Source organism: Pleurodeles waltl, chromosome 4_2, assembly GCF_031143425.1.
Source record: "Pleurodeles waltl isolate 20211129_DDA chromosome 4_2, aPleWal1.hap1.20221129, whole genome shotgun sequence".
NCBI lineage: Eukaryota > Metazoa > Chordata > Amphibia > Caudata > Salamandridae > Pleurodeles > Pleurodeles waltl.
Genome location: NC_090443.1, coordinates 1,055,450,554 through 1,055,468,365, shown reverse-complemented (window position 1 = coordinate 1,055,468,365; position 17,812 = coordinate 1,055,450,554). Strand labels below are relative to the sequence as shown.

At 51.3% G+C, this 17,812-nt stretch overlaps 1 protein-coding gene across 8 annotated transcripts in view; it reads right to left on the bottom strand.

Moving 5' to 3' along the window:
• The window catches only part of CTNND1 (catenin delta 1), a 175,419-nt gene that overhangs the window by 58,067 nt on the left and 99,540 nt on the right, over positions 1-17,812 (bottom strand). For 3 of the 8 annotated variants that reach the window (XM_069233069.1, XM_069233072.1, XM_069233071.1), the window contains 3 exons: positions 14,603-14,728; positions 11,996-12,263; positions 7,038-7,109 (listed from right to left, as the gene is read on the bottom strand). In XM_069233069.1, coding sequence (XP_069089170.1) covers positions 7,038-7,109; positions 11,996-12,187 — 264 coding nt within the window. In that variant the 5' untranslated portion in view covers positions 12,188-12,263; positions 14,603-14,728. Of the gene's footprint in view, positions 1-7,037; positions 7,110-11,995; positions 12,267-14,602; positions 14,734-17,812 lie in introns of those variants that run through there. The other 5 variants (XM_069233075.1, XM_069233073.1, XM_069233076.1 and 2 more) reach the window with 3 other exon arrangements.

Sequence of the window (17,812 nt, the reverse complement as noted above, 5' to 3'; positions counted from 1 at the left end):
GTCAACCAACACCTGTAGATGCGAGTACTTCTAGGTGCAGCACACCTTCAGACAACCAGACCCGGGCTTCTATGCACAGTGCTATCCTCTATTCCCCAAACCACAGCTTGGCTACTAGCCACAGGTCCACTAGACTCTTCTTGGAACTTGTTGCATGGGAGAAGCACGGTTTCTAGTGGAGAGACCACACTAGAAACCCCTCCCCACACGTAAAGCAGGAAGGGGTGGACCGGTGCCAAGGAAGGGCATGGAGGATAAAGAATGTAACACGAGGGGTGCAGGCAGAGGATCTGGTTAATGGTGGGAGAAGATAGAGCTCTAGGAGGCTGAAGACTGGGTGGAAAAGGCAAGGGAGAGGGCAGCTCAAGGGAGGAGGATGAAAGGAAGAGCCACATAACACGGGAGGAGGCTGAAAGGAAGAACCATATGTCACAGGAGGAGGCTGAAAGGAAGAACCATATGATGCACAAAGAGGTTGAAAGGGAGAGCTGCACGACACAAAGGTTAAAACGATGAGCTGTATGACACAGGAGAAGGCTGAAAGGAAGAGCCGCATGACACACGAGGTTGAAACAGCTGATGGGAGGAGGATGAGAAATATCTTCATAAATGAGATACTGGGGTGGAAAATACACTGAAGGGAGAGAACGGAAGCCGAGGCGTGAGCAGGGCTCGTTCATGGGCAAGCAAATCTGTGGCCCTGCAGTACAAGTATCCCGGGAGAAAAAAAACTTAATTTATTCTCTGCACACACTTCATCAGAAAACCAGCAACTAAACGTGTGCAGAGAAAAAGCAGCTAGAATGAACCAGCTCAGCTGCTGCAATATCCAGTAGTGCACCCGGAAATCAGGGCACCCCAGGTTGCCTCAGGCTCTGGGTGTAACCAAAGCAGGCATTCCAGGCAGCTTGTGATGGGGCTCGCAGGGAGGGGGCGATGGACGGGAGGAATGAAGCTGAGTGGAAGGGGACGAGGCAGACGAGTGGGAGGAAGGAGACAAGGCAGAAGAGAAAGAGCCACCAGGTGGAGGAGGATGAGGACAAGAGGAGGGGTGAGAGCAGATAATGAGGGGAGGGGGGGGGGGGTGTTCTATTATGCAGATTTTTAGAGCGGACCATCACCCTGGAGTGTATCCTGGTGCTGAGAAGGTACGAGTCTAGCCACACCTGGGCCTACTCGAAAAACCAGCTCTTGCGCTTTTTGTGGAATTCAAGCAAGAGAGGTGGGGGCTCTTATGTGTAGCTTCAGGTCAGTCCACGCTTTAGGAGCGATGTAGGGGTTTCTCAACCGTCGGATCGGGTTTTCTGTATGCGTGGTATTTGTGAAATTCTGGATGAGCAGAGGTGTTAAGGTTTCTGAAAGCAGATGCAATCGTTAGGTATCCCAGGCCACAGTGATTTAGTGCCTTGAAAGTGTGGGTGAGGAGTTTGAACTCTGTGCATGTGGAGCTCCTTTAGGTGTGCTATGATGCGAGTGCTGTGTGGGAGGTTGAAAGGGATGCTGGCCTGGCCGCCGAGAGGAAAGAAATCCAGGCCCTGAGGGGTGTGACTGGGTGCACTTTGGCCTGTGGAAAAGATGGTGCAGGGTGGGGGTAGTTAGAGATTGAAGTGAGTGAGGCAAACAGCATTTTGGGAAACAATCTGGAAGAAATAGTCACCCAAAGTACTATAATTTAAAAAATAAAAAAAGCACAACTCGACAGCAGGAACTGCTGCAAAGGCAGATCTATGTGGTTGTAGGAAGTTGGCTCTGTATGTACTATTTCAAAGTAAGGAATAGTATGCACAGAGTCCCAGGGTTCCCCTTAGAGGTAAGATAGTGGCAAAAAGAGATAATACTAATGCTCTATTTTGTGGTAGTGTGGTCGACCAGTAGGCTTATCAGAGGGTAGTGTTAAGCATTTGTTGTACACACACACAGGCAATAAATGAGGAACACACACTCAGAGACAATTCCAGGCCAATAGGTTTTTGTATAGAAAAATATATTTTCTTAGTTTATTTTAAGAACCACAGGTTCAAATTTTACATGTAATACTTCAAATGAAAGGTATTGCAGGTAGGTACTTTAGGAACTTTGAATAATCAAAATAGCATATACAGTTTTCAAATAAATCACATGCATGTAGGGAGTAAGAGTTAGTTAGTTTTTGCAGGTAAGTAAACCACCTACGGGGTTCAAGTCTGGGTCCAAGGAAGCCCACCGTTGGGGGTTTAGAGCAACCCCAAAGTTACCACACCAGCAGCTCAGGGCCGGTCAGGTGCATAGGTCAAAGTAGTGCCCAAAGCACACAGGCTTCAATGGAGAAGGGGGGTGCCCCGGTTCCAGTCTGCCAGCAGGTAAGTACCCGCGTCTTCGGAGGGCAGACCAGGGGGGTTTTGTAGGGCATCGGGGGGGGACACAAGTCAGCACAGAAAGTACACCCTCAGCGGCACGGGGGCGGCCGGGTGCAGTGTGCAAACACGCGTCGGTTTCCAATAGAAATCAATGGGAGACCAAGGCGTCTCTTCAGCGATGCAGGCAGGCAAGGGGGGGGGGGGGGGGGGGGGGTGTCCTCGGGGTAGCCACCACCTGGGTCAGGGAGAGGGCCTCCTGGGGGTCACTCCTGCACTGGAGTTCCGATCTTTCAGATCCTGGGGGCTGCGGGTGCAGAGTCTTTACCAGGCGTCGGGATCTGGGAAGCAGGCAGTCGCGGTCAGGGGGAGCCTCGGGATTCCCTCTGCAGGCGTCGCTGTGGAGGCTCGGGGGGGGGCAACTCTGGCTACTCACGGTCTCACAGTCACCGGGGAGTCCTCACTGAAGTGTTGTTTCGCCACAAGTCGAGCCGGGGGCGTCGGGTGCAGAGTAGCAAGTATCACGCTTCCGGCAGGAAACGCAGTTGTTTTAAAGTTGCTCCTTTGAAACAAAGTTGCAGTCTTGGGTGAACAGGGCCGCTGTCCTCTGGAGTTTCTTGGTCCTTCTAGAGCAGGGCAGACCTCTGAGGATTCAGAGGTCGCTGGTCCTGGGGGAGAGCGTCGCTGGAGCAGTGTCTTTAGAAGGGGGGAAGACAGGCCGGTAGAGCTGGGGCCAAAGCAGTTGGTGTCTCCGTCTTCTCTGCAGGGTTTTTCAGCTTAGCAGTCCTCTTCTTAGGTTGCAGGAATCTGAGTTCCTAGGTTCAGGGGAGCCCCTAAATACAGAATTTAGGGGTGTGTTTAGGTCTGGGAGGGCAGTAGCCAATGGCTACTAGCCCTGAGGGTGGCTACACCCTCTTTGTGCCTCCTCCCAAGGGGAGGGGGTCACATTCCTATCCCTATTGGGGGAATCCTCCATCTGCAAGATGGAGGATTTCTAAAAGTCAGAGTCACCTCATCTCAGGTTGCCTTAGGGGCGGTCCTGACTGGCCAGTGACTCCTCCTTGTTTTTCTCATTATCTCCTCCGGCCTTGCCGCCAAAAGTGGGGCCGTGGCCGGAGGAGGTGGGCAACTCCACTAGCTGGAATGCCCTGGGGTGCTGTAACAAAGGGGGTGAGACTGAGGCTCACCGCCAGGTGTTACAGTCCTGCAAGGGGGAGGTGATAAGCATCTCCACCCAGGACAGGCTTTGTTACTAGCCACAGAGTGACAAAGGCACTCTCCCCATGTGGCCAGCAACATGTCTCGAGTGTGGCAGGCTGCTAAAACCAGTCAGCCTACATGGGTAGTTGGTGAAGGTTTCAGGGGGCACATCTAAGGTGCCCTCTGGGGTGTATGTTACAATAAAATGTACACTGGCATCAGTGTGCATTTATTGTGCTGAGAAGTTTGATATCAAACTTCCCAGTTTTCAGTTTAGCCATTATGGTGCTGTGGAGATCGTGTTTGACAGATTCCCAGACCATATACTCTTATGGCTACCCTGCACTTACAATGTCTAAGGTTTTGCTTAGACACTGTAGGGGCACAGTGCTCATGCACTGGTGCCCTCACCTATGGTATAGTGCACCCTGCCTTAGGGCTGTAAGGCCTGCTAGAGGGGTGACTTATCTATACTGCATAGGAAGTGTGAGGTTGGCATGGCACCCTGAGGGGAGTGCCATGTTGACTTACTTGTTTTGTCCTCACCAGCACACACAAGCTGGCAAGAAGTTTGTCTGTGCTGAGTGAGGGGTCCCCAGGGTGGCATAAGACATGCTGCATCCCTTAGAGACCTTCCCTGGCATCAGGGCCCTTGGTACCAGGGGTACCAGTTACAAGGGACTTACCTGGATGCCAGGGTGTGCCAATTGTGAAAACAAAAGTACAGGGTAGGGAAAGAACACTGGTGCTGGGGCCTGGTTAGCAGGCCTCAGCACACTTTCAAATCCAAACTTAGCATCAGCAAAGGCAAAAAGTCGGGGGTAACCATGCCAAGGAGGCATTTCCTTACAGTGGTTATACAAACATTTAGAACATGCCCTCATTTACTCACAGCTTAGTGAGTCACGGCTACTTCGTGCTATGTCTAAATGGGCCCCAAAGGGTGGACAGACAGCTTCTTCGAGAGGTAAATGTAGCCTTGTCTCAGGGTTCAACTAAGGATGCTTCGTGTACCTCAGCCTTGGAGGGGTCCATCCCATGGAGAGTACAACAGCTTGTATATGGAGAGGGCGGCGCGCTTGCCAGTTTAGGGGCAATATTTGGTGCCTAAGTGCAGCATTTGAAGAGACGGAAACTACTGGTCAACACGTCATTCAACCAATCAGACGTACCCACCAGCCTCCGAGGTGTCAGTGTGGCCTCACATGGATGTGGGATGCTCTCCGCTTGCATGCAGAGGACATGCAGGAGAACTTGGAGGCCACACTGAGGAAAAGCATAGAAGCTGTAGGGGGCCACCTCAAACTGCCTGTGATGGCACCTTCTTCTACGACACCTGTGACGTCGAGTGACTCCCGGTCACTGTGAAAATTACAACAATCTTCCGGCCATAGTTCCTTCGACAAAGTCCCTATTTGCAGAGGTATTGTACAGAATGACATGCTGTGATCCAACAGAACTTGCATGCTCCAATGGGATCATACATACTGTGATCCGATAGGACCCACCTGGTCCACTGAGATCATACATAGTGTGATCTGATAGGAGCCACATGGTCCACTGGGATCATACATAGTGTGATCTGATAGGAGCCACCTGGTCCTTGCATCATACATACTCTGATCCGATAGGACCCGCCTGGTCCACTGAGATCATACATACTGTGATCTGATAGGAGCCACCTGGTCCACTGAGATCATACATACTGTGATCTGATAGGAGCCACCTGGTCCACTGAGATCATACATACTGTGATCCGATAGGACCCGTCTGGTGCTGGGATCATACTGGGATCATACTGTGATCCGACAGGATCCGCCTTGTCTACTAGGGTCATCAGCGCTCCCGTCCACTCATCCGCATAATCTATTCTTCAATCCTGATTGTCAAGAGACCCTCCCTCTGGTCAACCTGGAGGGCATCCTGGGAGAAAGCGGCGAGAAGCCTCTTTAATCCACTATCCCCCCTCCCCTAGTAGCACCCCTGCTCAGGGGTAAGTGTTGAGCCCCCATAACATCTTACTACCCCATGCCTATTTGCAGGTCACCACGCCGGAGACAGTACCTCACTGACCGCCCATGATCTGCACGCATTCGCCGTCACAGGTGGCTGCCGAGACAGCCCAGTGCATGCTGGGATTTGTAGGATCAGACTTGGAACTGAAAACATATCTACAGGTCCTGGAACACTGAGGGCGGCAGCTCCAGAGGTCAAGAGGGGAAATGTGCCACCTGGCCCTCAGGATCCTTGGCAGCAAATGTGGCTTGAAATGAAATATTCCCTCAAGAGGAGGGCACCAGGATGATGTGTTGAGCAGGTACAGCGCGCCGGATGATTCACACTACATCGCCAGATTGTCCGCTGTAGCGCTAGCGCGGACAGATTGTCCGCGCTAGCGCTACAGCGCCAGAGGGGCCCGCGCTAGCGCTACAGCGCCAGAGGGGCCCGCGCTAGCGCTACAGCGCCAGAGGGGCCCGCGCTAGCGCTACAGTGCGAGGGGGCCCGCGCTAGCGCTACAGCGCCAGAGGATTCACACTTGGTGCCGGACAGTGACGTGGAGCAAAGATGAGCTGACTCAGAGTTGAGAAGTTTGTTATCCCTACATACTCCTTTTGACAATGACCGGTGTATCTTGGAATTTCAGTGTAATACTTCATTTCGACCCCAGCACACCTGTCCGTGTGAATGACATCCTTTCTGCCCACGCAGCATTCCTCCTTCATCGCCGGGCTACCAGCTTCACCGCTTCAGGCACTTTCGGGGCTCCTTGGAACTTACCTTGGGGACTTGCAGTTGAACTTGCTCTGCTGCTCCCCAAGACTTTAGTTCTCTCTACCATGGGTTCTCGTCTAACTCTCGGTCAGTGCGACCACAAAGGTGAACAGAGTCCAAGTCCCTGCTGGGGTTACACCTCTGCCCATCAGTGGTCGTCCTAATGCATTCTGGGTCCTTTATTCAAGTGCTGCCTCCACTGAACTAGTTCGAGCCGCACAGCTGGATATCCATGAGCCGGACCAAAGGTCTCACTCGCAGAATCGCTCCAAAGTCTTCAACAATAGACTCTTCTGTCCCGAAACCTTCCTAACCTGGGTTAACACAAGAGCCACCAAACACCTCCCCACCACAGCTGCCAAGACTTCAGATTGCTGTGTGTGACATTTTCAAACTTTCAGTGTAGTTATGAGAGACATTTCAATGACTACGAGTGACACTTTCCCGCAAGCGAAGTCAAGCGATTAAGACGAGGGAACCATAGAAACATCGTAATATATCAAAAATCCTATACCTCCTGTTGTACACCAGCGCCACCTTGTGGCCTTGGATAAATACTACGCGAAGTTTACTTAGCAAAGTGAGAAACTGGAACAAGAGGGTTTTACCGCACTTCAGGACTTGCGTGAATCTCACGCATTCCAGTAATGAGGGAAAATGACAGGAAATGCGTTATTGTGAAGCGTGATGTGTGACACTTGGCAGGGCCGCGTCACCACTCACGACACTCACCTGTGGTCCGTTGAGTTTCCGCTCTTGATATTTCGGTCTCTCTACCTCCACATCGCCCACCAGACGCCCGTTCTGAAAAGAAAAAAAAGAAAAAAGATGAATGTATTGCAAAACTGAAGAGTTGAAAGTCAAACAGCAGAACACATGGAAAGGCAGTGAGGTAACAATGGGAGAAGGGGGTGTGATGGTACGCAGGGTTGACAGTACACGCAGTGTGTGACGGGGAGGGACTGTAGTCGCAGGGCATGATGGGGCGCGACGATACGCGGGGTGACAGTACGTGCAGAGCGTGAAGGGGGGGTGATGGTACGCGCAGAGCGTGATGGTACACAAAACGTTCAATAGCTCAATGACCAGAGGAAGTAGCCAGAAGTAGATGAACAGAATTTAAGACCTTGATGGTGTAACTTGTGTGTTTGCCTAACTGCGAGGCCCCTTCATATGCGGGGCACGGCAACGTGCAGGCCACAGCAGCAAGTGACCTCGGCTATGAAAGAGGGATTTAGAGGCACAGGAGGTTCATACATGAAGCCACTACTCATACCCCTGGGCCATTCACCTCCTGACTCACGAGCAAGGAGATCACATTGGTTTACGTACAGATGATCGGGCGGGCGGGGGAGGGGGGCGCATGACTTCTAATTCCAGCATGTTCTTAAAGCAGGAAAGGGGCAGGGAGGATTGGCAGACCACTGCCTGGTCAGAAGAGGCCGGCAACGCAGCCCATGTGTAGTGGAGATCAGGAGACGTCCCTGCAGAAGGCATGTAGGGCAGTCCAAGTGGCTGTCTAACAGGTGACACAAACGCAGATGGCTGGATCTCCAAGAGTGCATGCGTGCCACCTATCAGAAGCCCAGAAGGGAGTAACATATGAGATGAAGGACACTGGGAAACCATGGATGCTTTGGGATTGGAAGCGGTCATGAACAATCCCTCCGTTGGCGCCATGAATCTGTGGATCCTCACTGATGCACTTGGACGTCATCAGGTACAGTTTCTGATACCTCCTATGGATTCTAGTCACACCTAAATCCCACCAGTTGCAATGGTTTTCGGGTGTTTGCACCCACTTCAATCCCACCCGCCCCCACCCACGTCTTCCCCCAGCAGATTATTTTACGAGTAGCTAACAATACGGATGCACTATTCAGATGTTTTATCACCATCCAATGACACCAGTACATGTTTAGCATATGGGGCTACCCTGCTCCCCTGCTTGGAAAGTGTGTATCCCGTTCTCACACCATGTTTTGGAAAGCCACCTGCCCGTTATGAGGGGTAACCAATGCTACTGGCGGTTTCTCTGCCTGACATTGCCAGGACAGCTCTCAGGATCAGAAGAGACCTACCAATATTTTGGTAGACACTAAAATGTTGCAGTCTATCTGATTCTGATAACAAGGTGCTCTCAACCCAAAGGTATCTCGAGCTCAGACAGCATCCTTGAATGTGGCCAACCTCTACAGCACAAGGGGTGTGGGCACCTGAGTAGTCTTAAGAAACGCTGTACGTACTTGCTTGTTTCACTTTATTGAAACAAGATCTTTTGGATAATAATTTACCTTCTGTGGGAAACTGGACTTCTCTTTGCAGATGTCTCCCCACTTTTTTCCTCATCTGAACGACTAGATGCTAGATATGACTGACACTGCACTGAAGCCTGCTAACCAGGCACCAGTACTCTTTCCACTAAAAATGAAATTCTGAACTGTATACAATTGGCACACACTTTAACACCCATGTAAGTCCTTAGTAAATGGTACCCCTGGTACCTAGGGCATGGGTCCCTAAGGGCTGCAGCATGTATTATGCCACCTAAGGGATCCCCATACAAATTATATGCAGACTGCTACTGCAGAATGCGTGAAATCGAGCAAACCACTGCCAAAACACGACATTGCACACACCGTGCGCAATGCCCAAATACACTCCATGTCTTATATTAAGACGAGGCGTTTGATAACAGTCTCAGATATATTAGGACATGCACCCAGAGGGAACTTTAGAGGTGCCCTCTGAAACCTACTAATCCTCTAGTGTGCTAGCCTGACTGGCATCGACCTGCCTGCCACCACACACAGGTTTCTGACCCCCTGGAGGTGAAAGTCCACACTGAGGCCGAAACGATGCCTGCTCTAGAGGAAGGTGTATTCACCTCCGCCAACAGGATGGCTAGTAAGTCAGCATATCTTGGCTGGAGGTTTCAAAGCTTCAGCTGTCCTTTGATATGCAACCCTGGCTTCACCCAGACCTGGGGAATGTCACCTGCCCTGCGTCACGTTTGGCACCAGGACAGGAGGGAAATTAGTTATGCAGTGGACGTGGCTAGATCCACCCCTAAGGTGAGAAGCCTGATGTGCTCCACAAAGGACGGGTTCCACCATCATGTTTTTGGTGGAACTAGGATCACTGGAACAGGGTTATGCCTACTCCCTACAGGAAGTGATCATATAGGGGTGTAGTTACCCCAGGGGTAGGTAGCCCTTTGGACGCCAGGACTTTAGATTAGCTTGACTACAAAGAGAAGGACAAAGAAGAGCCGAAGACGCAAGAACTGTGGACGAGACGCAGACTTGGTATAAAACCTTGCCTGCTTCTGACTCGACAATTGCAAAGTCCTGACTCGTCCTGCAGCTGAGCATCCACCCAGAGCCCTGCCAGCTCTTTGAACCCCTGTCAGCATCCCCCTTGAAGTGGAGGAGCCACTTCCTGCACCAGCAGGCACCAACTGCAAGCATCGATTCCCTGTTTGGAAGACCATCGGGTCCACAGAGGGAGCATCTCAGCAGGACGAGGATCCAGAGTGTCAGGAGTGCAGCCCCGTCGACCTAGCCAGTCTTCGATTTGCTAAGCCTTCCCAGAGCCTCCCTGCAGCAATACCCAGAGTACCGAAGGCAGCTGCAAGAACCAAGACTTGTTTAGTGCCTAGCCGGAAACCAACACGGCAAAAACTGACCTACCAACGAGAGACGTCAGCATCACGGAGGCCAGAACAGATAGAGGCCCAGCTGTCATTTTCACCCACCTGCAGGTCAATCCCAAGAAGTGAGAGACTCAAACACCAGGGACTCATTGGACAAAACATCTCTACACCCGAGTTCCCATCCCCAGGCTCAAGAGAAGCGACTTCCTCTGTGGAGTAGAGACCCTCAAGAACAGAACTGAGCCCCCCTCCGCCCCCCAAATAGCATCCGAGGCAACCACCACTAGGAGCACTTCTGCACCTGGACACACCAGGCAGGTAACTCAAATCTGCTGGTGGTTCTAAGGACCTTGGCCCACTACTTACCTAAGTCCAGAACAGTCCTATAAGTCAATTGCAAATGACCCTAAGCAGTTTATGTTTTCCCCGTAGGATAACATGACCGCATTCGAGGCTCATGCCTCGAATCTGACGGATGTATTTTCTAATTGTCTAAGTATCACTAGCTCAAAAAGTACTTACATGATCTTGAAGATGCTGATGTCTAAATTAGTATAAAAATCTGTTATTTTTCTAAATTGGTCTAGAGTTTCTTCTTGAGTCTGTGTTCAACAAATGCTTAGCACTGTCCTCAGATAAGCCTAAACTCCTTGCTCACACCAGTGGCGCAACGAAACTGGAAGGGGGTACCCTGCAAAGAACATGGAGGGGGGTTCATACAGACCAGGTGCTGTGGGGCCCTCTGGAGCCACAGGGGTCTTTGTTACACCACTGGCCCACACTACCACAAAAGAGAGCATTTGGGATTATCTTAACCCCTGTAAACCAACACGTGCCGTCTGTACTCTCTGCACCGTGCTCCTTACATTTGTACACTACATGGATGGCCAGCTTCCTACACCTTCCAGATGCCAGCAGTGAGCACCAGCCCCTTCTAGGTGGCCAGAAGCCCAGGAAGGGCACAGTTGGCACCCAGTGGGCTCTTCTCTTTAGATGACCACTCCAGACTTGACACACTTCTGCACTCACAGGATCACCCCAGACCTTCCTCAGTGAATGCAACTGACGGAACCCCCACTTCCTCAGGTTTGAAGCAAGCCAAGATATTTTTCATGTGTGGATCAGGGAATGATTGGCCGGTGTACCAGGACAGGCCCGTGGCAGAGCAGGGATGAACACGGCAGGTTCCAGTGGAGTGCACTGGGTGGACATCCTCACGGACTGGACCACTCTTGGGGAAAGCGGGACCTGCTGTCCATCTTCACGCACCAAGAGACGGCTGCAGCCGGGAGCAGAGGTCCGTCAGGACAGAGGCTTGGCACCATTTGGTGCAAAGATCTCTTTTGGGGGGAGGATGTGGTGTAACGGCCAGAGCTAGACGTCAGCCCCGGTGGGTACCTACAATTCAGCGCCTTGAGATGCTCACGGGTGATTTGCTGCGCTTTACAAATCATGGATTGGATTTATTTATTTTGCATAGTCTAAGCTCGTAGGGGAGACCTGCGTCCCCGAGTGAAGGCTAAAGGGGCAGAGGTAAACATCTGAAAGAACATACCTGACCGCAGCAGAGCACCCCAACAGATCTACCAACCAAAGGATCTACAGCGCAAAACCATGAGCGACCCTCGCATGCGCCCTCGGCCACATTACGGTACAGGGAGCGTCATTTCCACCACTGTGCACTTTGTGGCAGACATATCCCAAGTGGTGAGGAGTCAGGAGTGAGCGCAGACACCAGCGGATCAGAGATTAGAGGAAGGAAGCAGGAGGAACAGAAAGAGTGATAAACGGATGCGTTTTGGACAGAGAGAGAGAAGGCGCTCAGTAGACCGTGCACACATTTTGCAGCCTGAACCCAGGGAAGCGCGACCTCAGTCACCGGGTGAGTCAGTGGTGGAGTCTTCCACCCATGCAGAGCCGCCCTCCCTGGAAGACGTGCCCCCTCTCGCCCAGAGGCCTCGGGCTGGAGCCACCTGCAGGGCGCACAGCTCTCACCCGGGGCCCCAGGGCCTCAGGAGGGCGGGGGAAGCGTTACCTGCTGCCGGCGGGTCAGGGTCCCGTTGGCCATGGGGGCCCCCTCCTGGGGGGTGACCCGCACCCGCTCCAGCTGGGCAGAGACGTGGCGCCGCTCCTCCTCCAGGGCCCGCGTCAGCTTCTCGAACTGCGCCTCCTGCTCCTTGACCGAGGCCAGGATGCTAGCCGTCGACTCCACCTCGGGGTCCTCCATCCCGAGCAAAGGTCTGGGGAGGGGGTCTGCGCCCCGCGAGGGGGTGGGGGTGTAGGGGAAGAGGGGGGAGAGGGTGCTGCTAGGAGAGAAAAAGGGAGAGAGAAGAGGGGACACCCCCAGCACCAGTTAGAGACAGCAGAGAGAACACCAGCAGCAGCCAGGCACCAGCAGGAGAGAAAGGGAGCAGAAACCACATGTTCACCCAGGGGCACCCCCCGCCAGCTGCCTGCACCCCCGGTGAGTACCCGAAGTCCGCCCGGGGCCCCTCACTCCAGTGCCAGTCACAAACTCACAAACCCAAAGAGTGGCTCGGGCCTGGATGCGCCCAGTAGGTGCCAAGAGGCCACTGTAGATGGCAGCACCAAAAGCCAGCGCTGCCAGTGACGGTGCCAACACAACTAGGTACCATCACACACCACAAGTGTGACAAGTCACTATTCCAGACCCCAAAGCTATACAAAAAAATGGCGTAAACACCAGATATTAATTCGTTTTAATGTATATTAAATTAATAAACTGTTCTGCTTATCTCTAATGTAGACAAACAGCGCCATCATGTGGCAGGCTGTCATAAGTGCTGGTGCAGACAATCAATAGTGGATGCAGAGAACCTGAATGCACCGTCTCAAATTAAGCACTGGATGCACCTTAATCCCAAATCCTCCGGTTGTGCCCACAGAGGCTGAAAAGAACTCAAACCCTGAGCCTGATTCAGAAGGGCTCGTGGACACTTTGATGCTCATCCAGGGAGCTTTCTTTCTAGGTGCTTCAAACAGGCCACATGCAGCATCAATAAATTACAATGGAGTAACTTTTAGAAAGGAGGATTCCCTCCCGCAGCAGCTCGTCTACAAAGGGCAACTTCACAGTGGGTCTCTCAAACAACTGACTAAGAATGGCAATACCGACAACACAGATGACCTATAGTATTACCAGTCAGCCTTCAAGATCAGAGGTCACCTCTTTGGCCAAGGGTACATAGCAGGGGCTCCTCACTTAGAAGGACCCACTCTGCACAGATGCCCCACTGGCTCATAGCTGAAGCAGAATCCCAGACCAGGACTAATCCATGGCACAAGCTGCAGCCATCTTGAAGGAGGGAAGGCCAGCAGGAGTGAGGCCGACAGACCACTGATTGTGCGTAAGAAGGGCTGTCCTATCTGCCTCGGCTATGAAACTGTCCCACTGAGCCAGCAGCCACCAGTTACATAGAGTACCTGCCCCCCCAATCCTAACCTTACTAGGAGAGTCACTCCCTGCGCTGTGAATGTTGCCCCACCTCGGGGCTCAGTTCTTTCGGCTTCAGTCCCTCAGGCAGCGCTCCACTAATGTTGTCCAGCTGTGGACGGAGATCCCCACCACAGCGGCGGAGGGATCCCACCTCCGTGCAGACCTGGAGCAATGGAGCACTTCATCACACGTACTACCAGTGGGGATCAGACCCAGGGACCCCCAAACCCCAGAGGAACCCAGACACAAAGAGGAATACACACCGTACTCTGCCTGAGGGACTCGTACCCGGGGGAGGATCTATCACCCACAGTACCTTACCCGAGAGGCTCACTCACAGAGAGGGACCTATCACCCACAGTACCTTCCATGAGGAACCCAGCAATGGAGCGGGACACATCACACACCGTACCCTACCTGAGGAACCCAGACCCGGAGAGGGACACATCACACACCGTACCCTGCCTGAGGAACGCAGAGCCGGAGAGTGTTACACCACACACCGTACCCTTCCTGAGGAACCCAGCACTGGAGAGGGACACCACACACTGTACCCCCCCCCCCCCCCCGAGAGGTCTACCTTACACACACACACACACACACACACACACACACACACACACTAGCCCTGGGGTCAGCCCGGAGATGGGAGCCTCACATCACACTACCAGAAGGGCCCAGGCTCAGATGCCCATCCATCACACTGCCACTAATGGGATCAAGCCCTGGAGGAATGTAGTGCAACACTGTCCCAAAACTAAGCAGGACAGTGGAGTAAGTAACAAATGACGCCACAGCCCACCCTCGTCCAAGGGGTGGGAAAACCCGACCCTCGCCTGGTGTTCAAAGCCACAGAGGGTCTCAAGAAACAAGTTATTCAATCCTGGTGCCCCGGTCCTGGAGGGAACAGTCCACTGTACAGCATCACCAAAGGTGGCCTGAACAGAAGGCTCAAAACAAACCCCATTACAGGCCACTCCCCACTCAACCATCTGTGAGGTGTGGGCAATCAGTCACCCACCCACCCACCAAGACATCCCTCCACAGGCTTCCTTTCTTTGTACTCCTCCCCCCCGCCCCCCCCCCGTGACCTGCCAACCACATGCAAACATCAGCGTGAAACACCCTCCTGCGAAGGCCTTTCACGTTAAAGAGAAAAGAAATGAAATAATTTGTAATACACACCTGGAGGGTTTGCAGATGGAAGAGGGGGTTCACCCGGCTAAAGAGGGCAGGCTACGTCGAGGCGGAGAGAGCCATGAGCAGGAGGGGGTCCCAGCCACCAACCAAGAAGCAGAAGAGAGGGGAGAGCTGCACAGACAGGGGAGAGAAGGGACATCAGTGAGCTGAGCAGACAGCCGGGGGCGCAGAGACAGGGGGTGAGCACCCCGGGTGCCAGCGGGGCCAACCGGCTGCAAGGGATGGGATCCCTGCGGAAACTGCGCAACGGATGCAATATAGCGCCTGGACGCCAGCTGGGGGGCAGCTGATGCGAATACACCCAACAATATTGTATTGTGGCGAGACATTGCAAGGATAACTCCCACAAACAAGCTGCCACCCCAACATCAGATCACAGTAACAACGGAGAACAAGCGGGGTGCCCAAGAGCACAAGGTGAGGTTAACCAGTGTTACTGCTCACGTCACGTTTCTGGACCTTTCAACTGCTCAAGAAAAACAAATCCAGGAGACTAGCATCCTGAACGAATTACTGGTGTTTAACGGGGTCTCTCTCTTTAAGGTACCCTTGCTAACAAACAGGACCTTTCTGTACAATGTCTAGGAAGAGTTGAAAATAGCTTTCCGATCTCTCCAAAACTTGGCCAGGACACTCCCCTAAACCCTCTTCCCCCTGAGCTCCTCAAACTCTGTCCTGCCCTTCAGCTCATTTATGGGCTGATAAAACCGCAAACTCTAGGACACCAAACATTGCACCACACATTAAATACAATAGTTAAAATCTGCTCTTTAAATTCAGGAAACTACTGGGAAAAAAATGAAGAATTTTGCAAATGAGCGGTGGAGATTCAGGACTTATCACCAATGTTACAAGGTGGGCAGCCTTTGCTAAACTTTGAATTAAATCAATATTTAAAAATATTTAGTTTTCAATTAGTTGTGGACACACAAACGGAACATGATACCTGGCATAAAGCGCGAAATTAAAATGAAATCGGATCTGCGAAGATCACAAGAGAGACGAGGGGTTTGAAGACCCCGCTCAAGTATATATATATATATATATATATATATATATATATATATATATATATATATATATTTTTTTTTTTTTTTTTTTAGCACACCATATAACCATAGCGCTTATGCGCTTCAACGTCATTCTTCAATGCGCTTTTTACCCTGGTTTAGAATAAATATCTGTGAACCTTTCTAAAAACTGCACCGAGCGCTTCAGAAGCTGAAGCCAATTCTAGGCGAATCACATGGACAGGAAAAGTCTCTTGAAAAAAGTTCTACGGTTTTTCTTCTACGTTGTTGAGAAATCAATGTTTGGTTAAAGTCATGAATTCAACACCTCGAAGTAATGCGTGTGGGGCGGGGGTGGTTCTGCTTTACATGTTCTTAGATTGTATCTTAAGTGAATTTATTTTCCCTGGAGGTCTAAACACTTTTCTTTCAAACTCCCTCCAATCCTTTGGCTTCCAATCAACAAATATAAAGATTAAAATTAAAATTCTATGTTAAAACAAGTTCAGGAGGTACCACCAAGTATCAGAATGTAATTAAATGACAGCGTTTAGTACAGTGTACCCAGCCTGGAAGCCCGCTAGTTCTTGCCATGGGATGCTTTGGGTCTAACTTCTCAAATCCAATAGAAAAGTGAAACTGGCTGTTTTTTTTTTATTTCCGCATATTTTAAAAAACAAAAACATTTTTAAAAAGGTTTTAAAAATTAGAACAAAAAAGAAAAAAAAAAAAAAAAAAGTTAAATCCTCTAGCTTCCAGAGTAGTGCGGTCAGAGCAGAAGCCAGTTTCTTCTATGGGGACTATTTCTTCCTGGTGAGCCTGCTCTCAGTGGTGTCCAACACAAGGCCGGACAATGTCTGGCGATGCATCGTGGACAGATTTTAGGTTGAGACGGGAGCGTTTTCTGGTCCCGCCTGCCAGACAGCACAAGCAGAAGACCTACTCTGATCACAGCTCTCCCACCGCTTACCATAGGGTGGCTTTACTGTCATTCATTCACTTCTTATTCAATGGCTTTCCTTGTCACTCATGCATTTGTCCCTCCCCTGGAGCAGGGCCTCTTTACCATCTCTGATTGGCTGGCTTCTATCCTTCCACTACTGACTTTTGGGAAACATTTGTTTCTTTTTCCCTAATCATACCATGAGAGTGCACGTTTCCCAGCTCTCTCCCTTGTGTGCTCTTCCTGAACACGTGCCCACAGCGCTCCTCAAAGCTTGCCTCCTCCCCCCACGCTGTGTTGCTTTCACGTTTGTCTGCTTCTAGCCGCTCCCTTGTTTTCCTCCAAGCGCTGCATTCCCCGCCTCATACCTCACTCCTCCAATGCCACAGGCCTTTTACATAATTTGGAGGGAGGGACGGAGAAGGCATAGGAACAAGGCAGCAAACTGCTGGCAGTCACTCTACCGTAACAAAAAAAAGCCCTTCTGCACACGTGTTTTTGTTAAATCCACTAACATACTTCAAATTGGTGAATAAAAAAAAAAAATGTTTAAAAAAGCATCCACGTCAGTTTGCACACGCGCATGCAACACCACAAGCGCCCACAAAATGATCCACGTTATTGTGCACTGTCAAAAAGCACTGGCAGAGCCAACAGGTCCCAAAGGCATGACGTATTGGTTCTATGAATTGGAATTGATAGACTTCCTTTCCAGGACGTGGATATAACACCTTGAATGTAAAAAGTGGTGCCGAATAATTGCCCCACTGTCCTGCACCTTGCTTTCGACATAGTACAGGGACACAGTCCAGTTCACTTGGTCCCTGCACTCGCTTGGGTGACAGCTTCTTTCTCATGAGCTAAATCATCCGTCCCACCCGTGCGCCTACAAGATCACTTCTCATTCATTCAGCAGAGAGTCTGGTTCACTTATAGCGTATACTCCAGCTTCTCATTCATCCATCCATCATTGCACCCATCTCTTGGCCTCCCTAGAAGCTGGTTTACCATTCAATGCTTCACTCACTCGCTCATCCATCTGAGCGCCTGGTTCCTGTGCCCTCAAAGCAAGTCCCTGCGCTTCCTAGAAGCCGCATTTCCATTCACTCATCCATCAGTGCGCCAAGTTCCTTCTCTCCCTAGAAGGCGGTTTCCCATTCACTGTTTCATTCATTCTCTCACTCATCCCATCCATCCGTCCGTCCGTACGCCTCTCTCCTGCGCGCCCTAATAGCCTGTTTC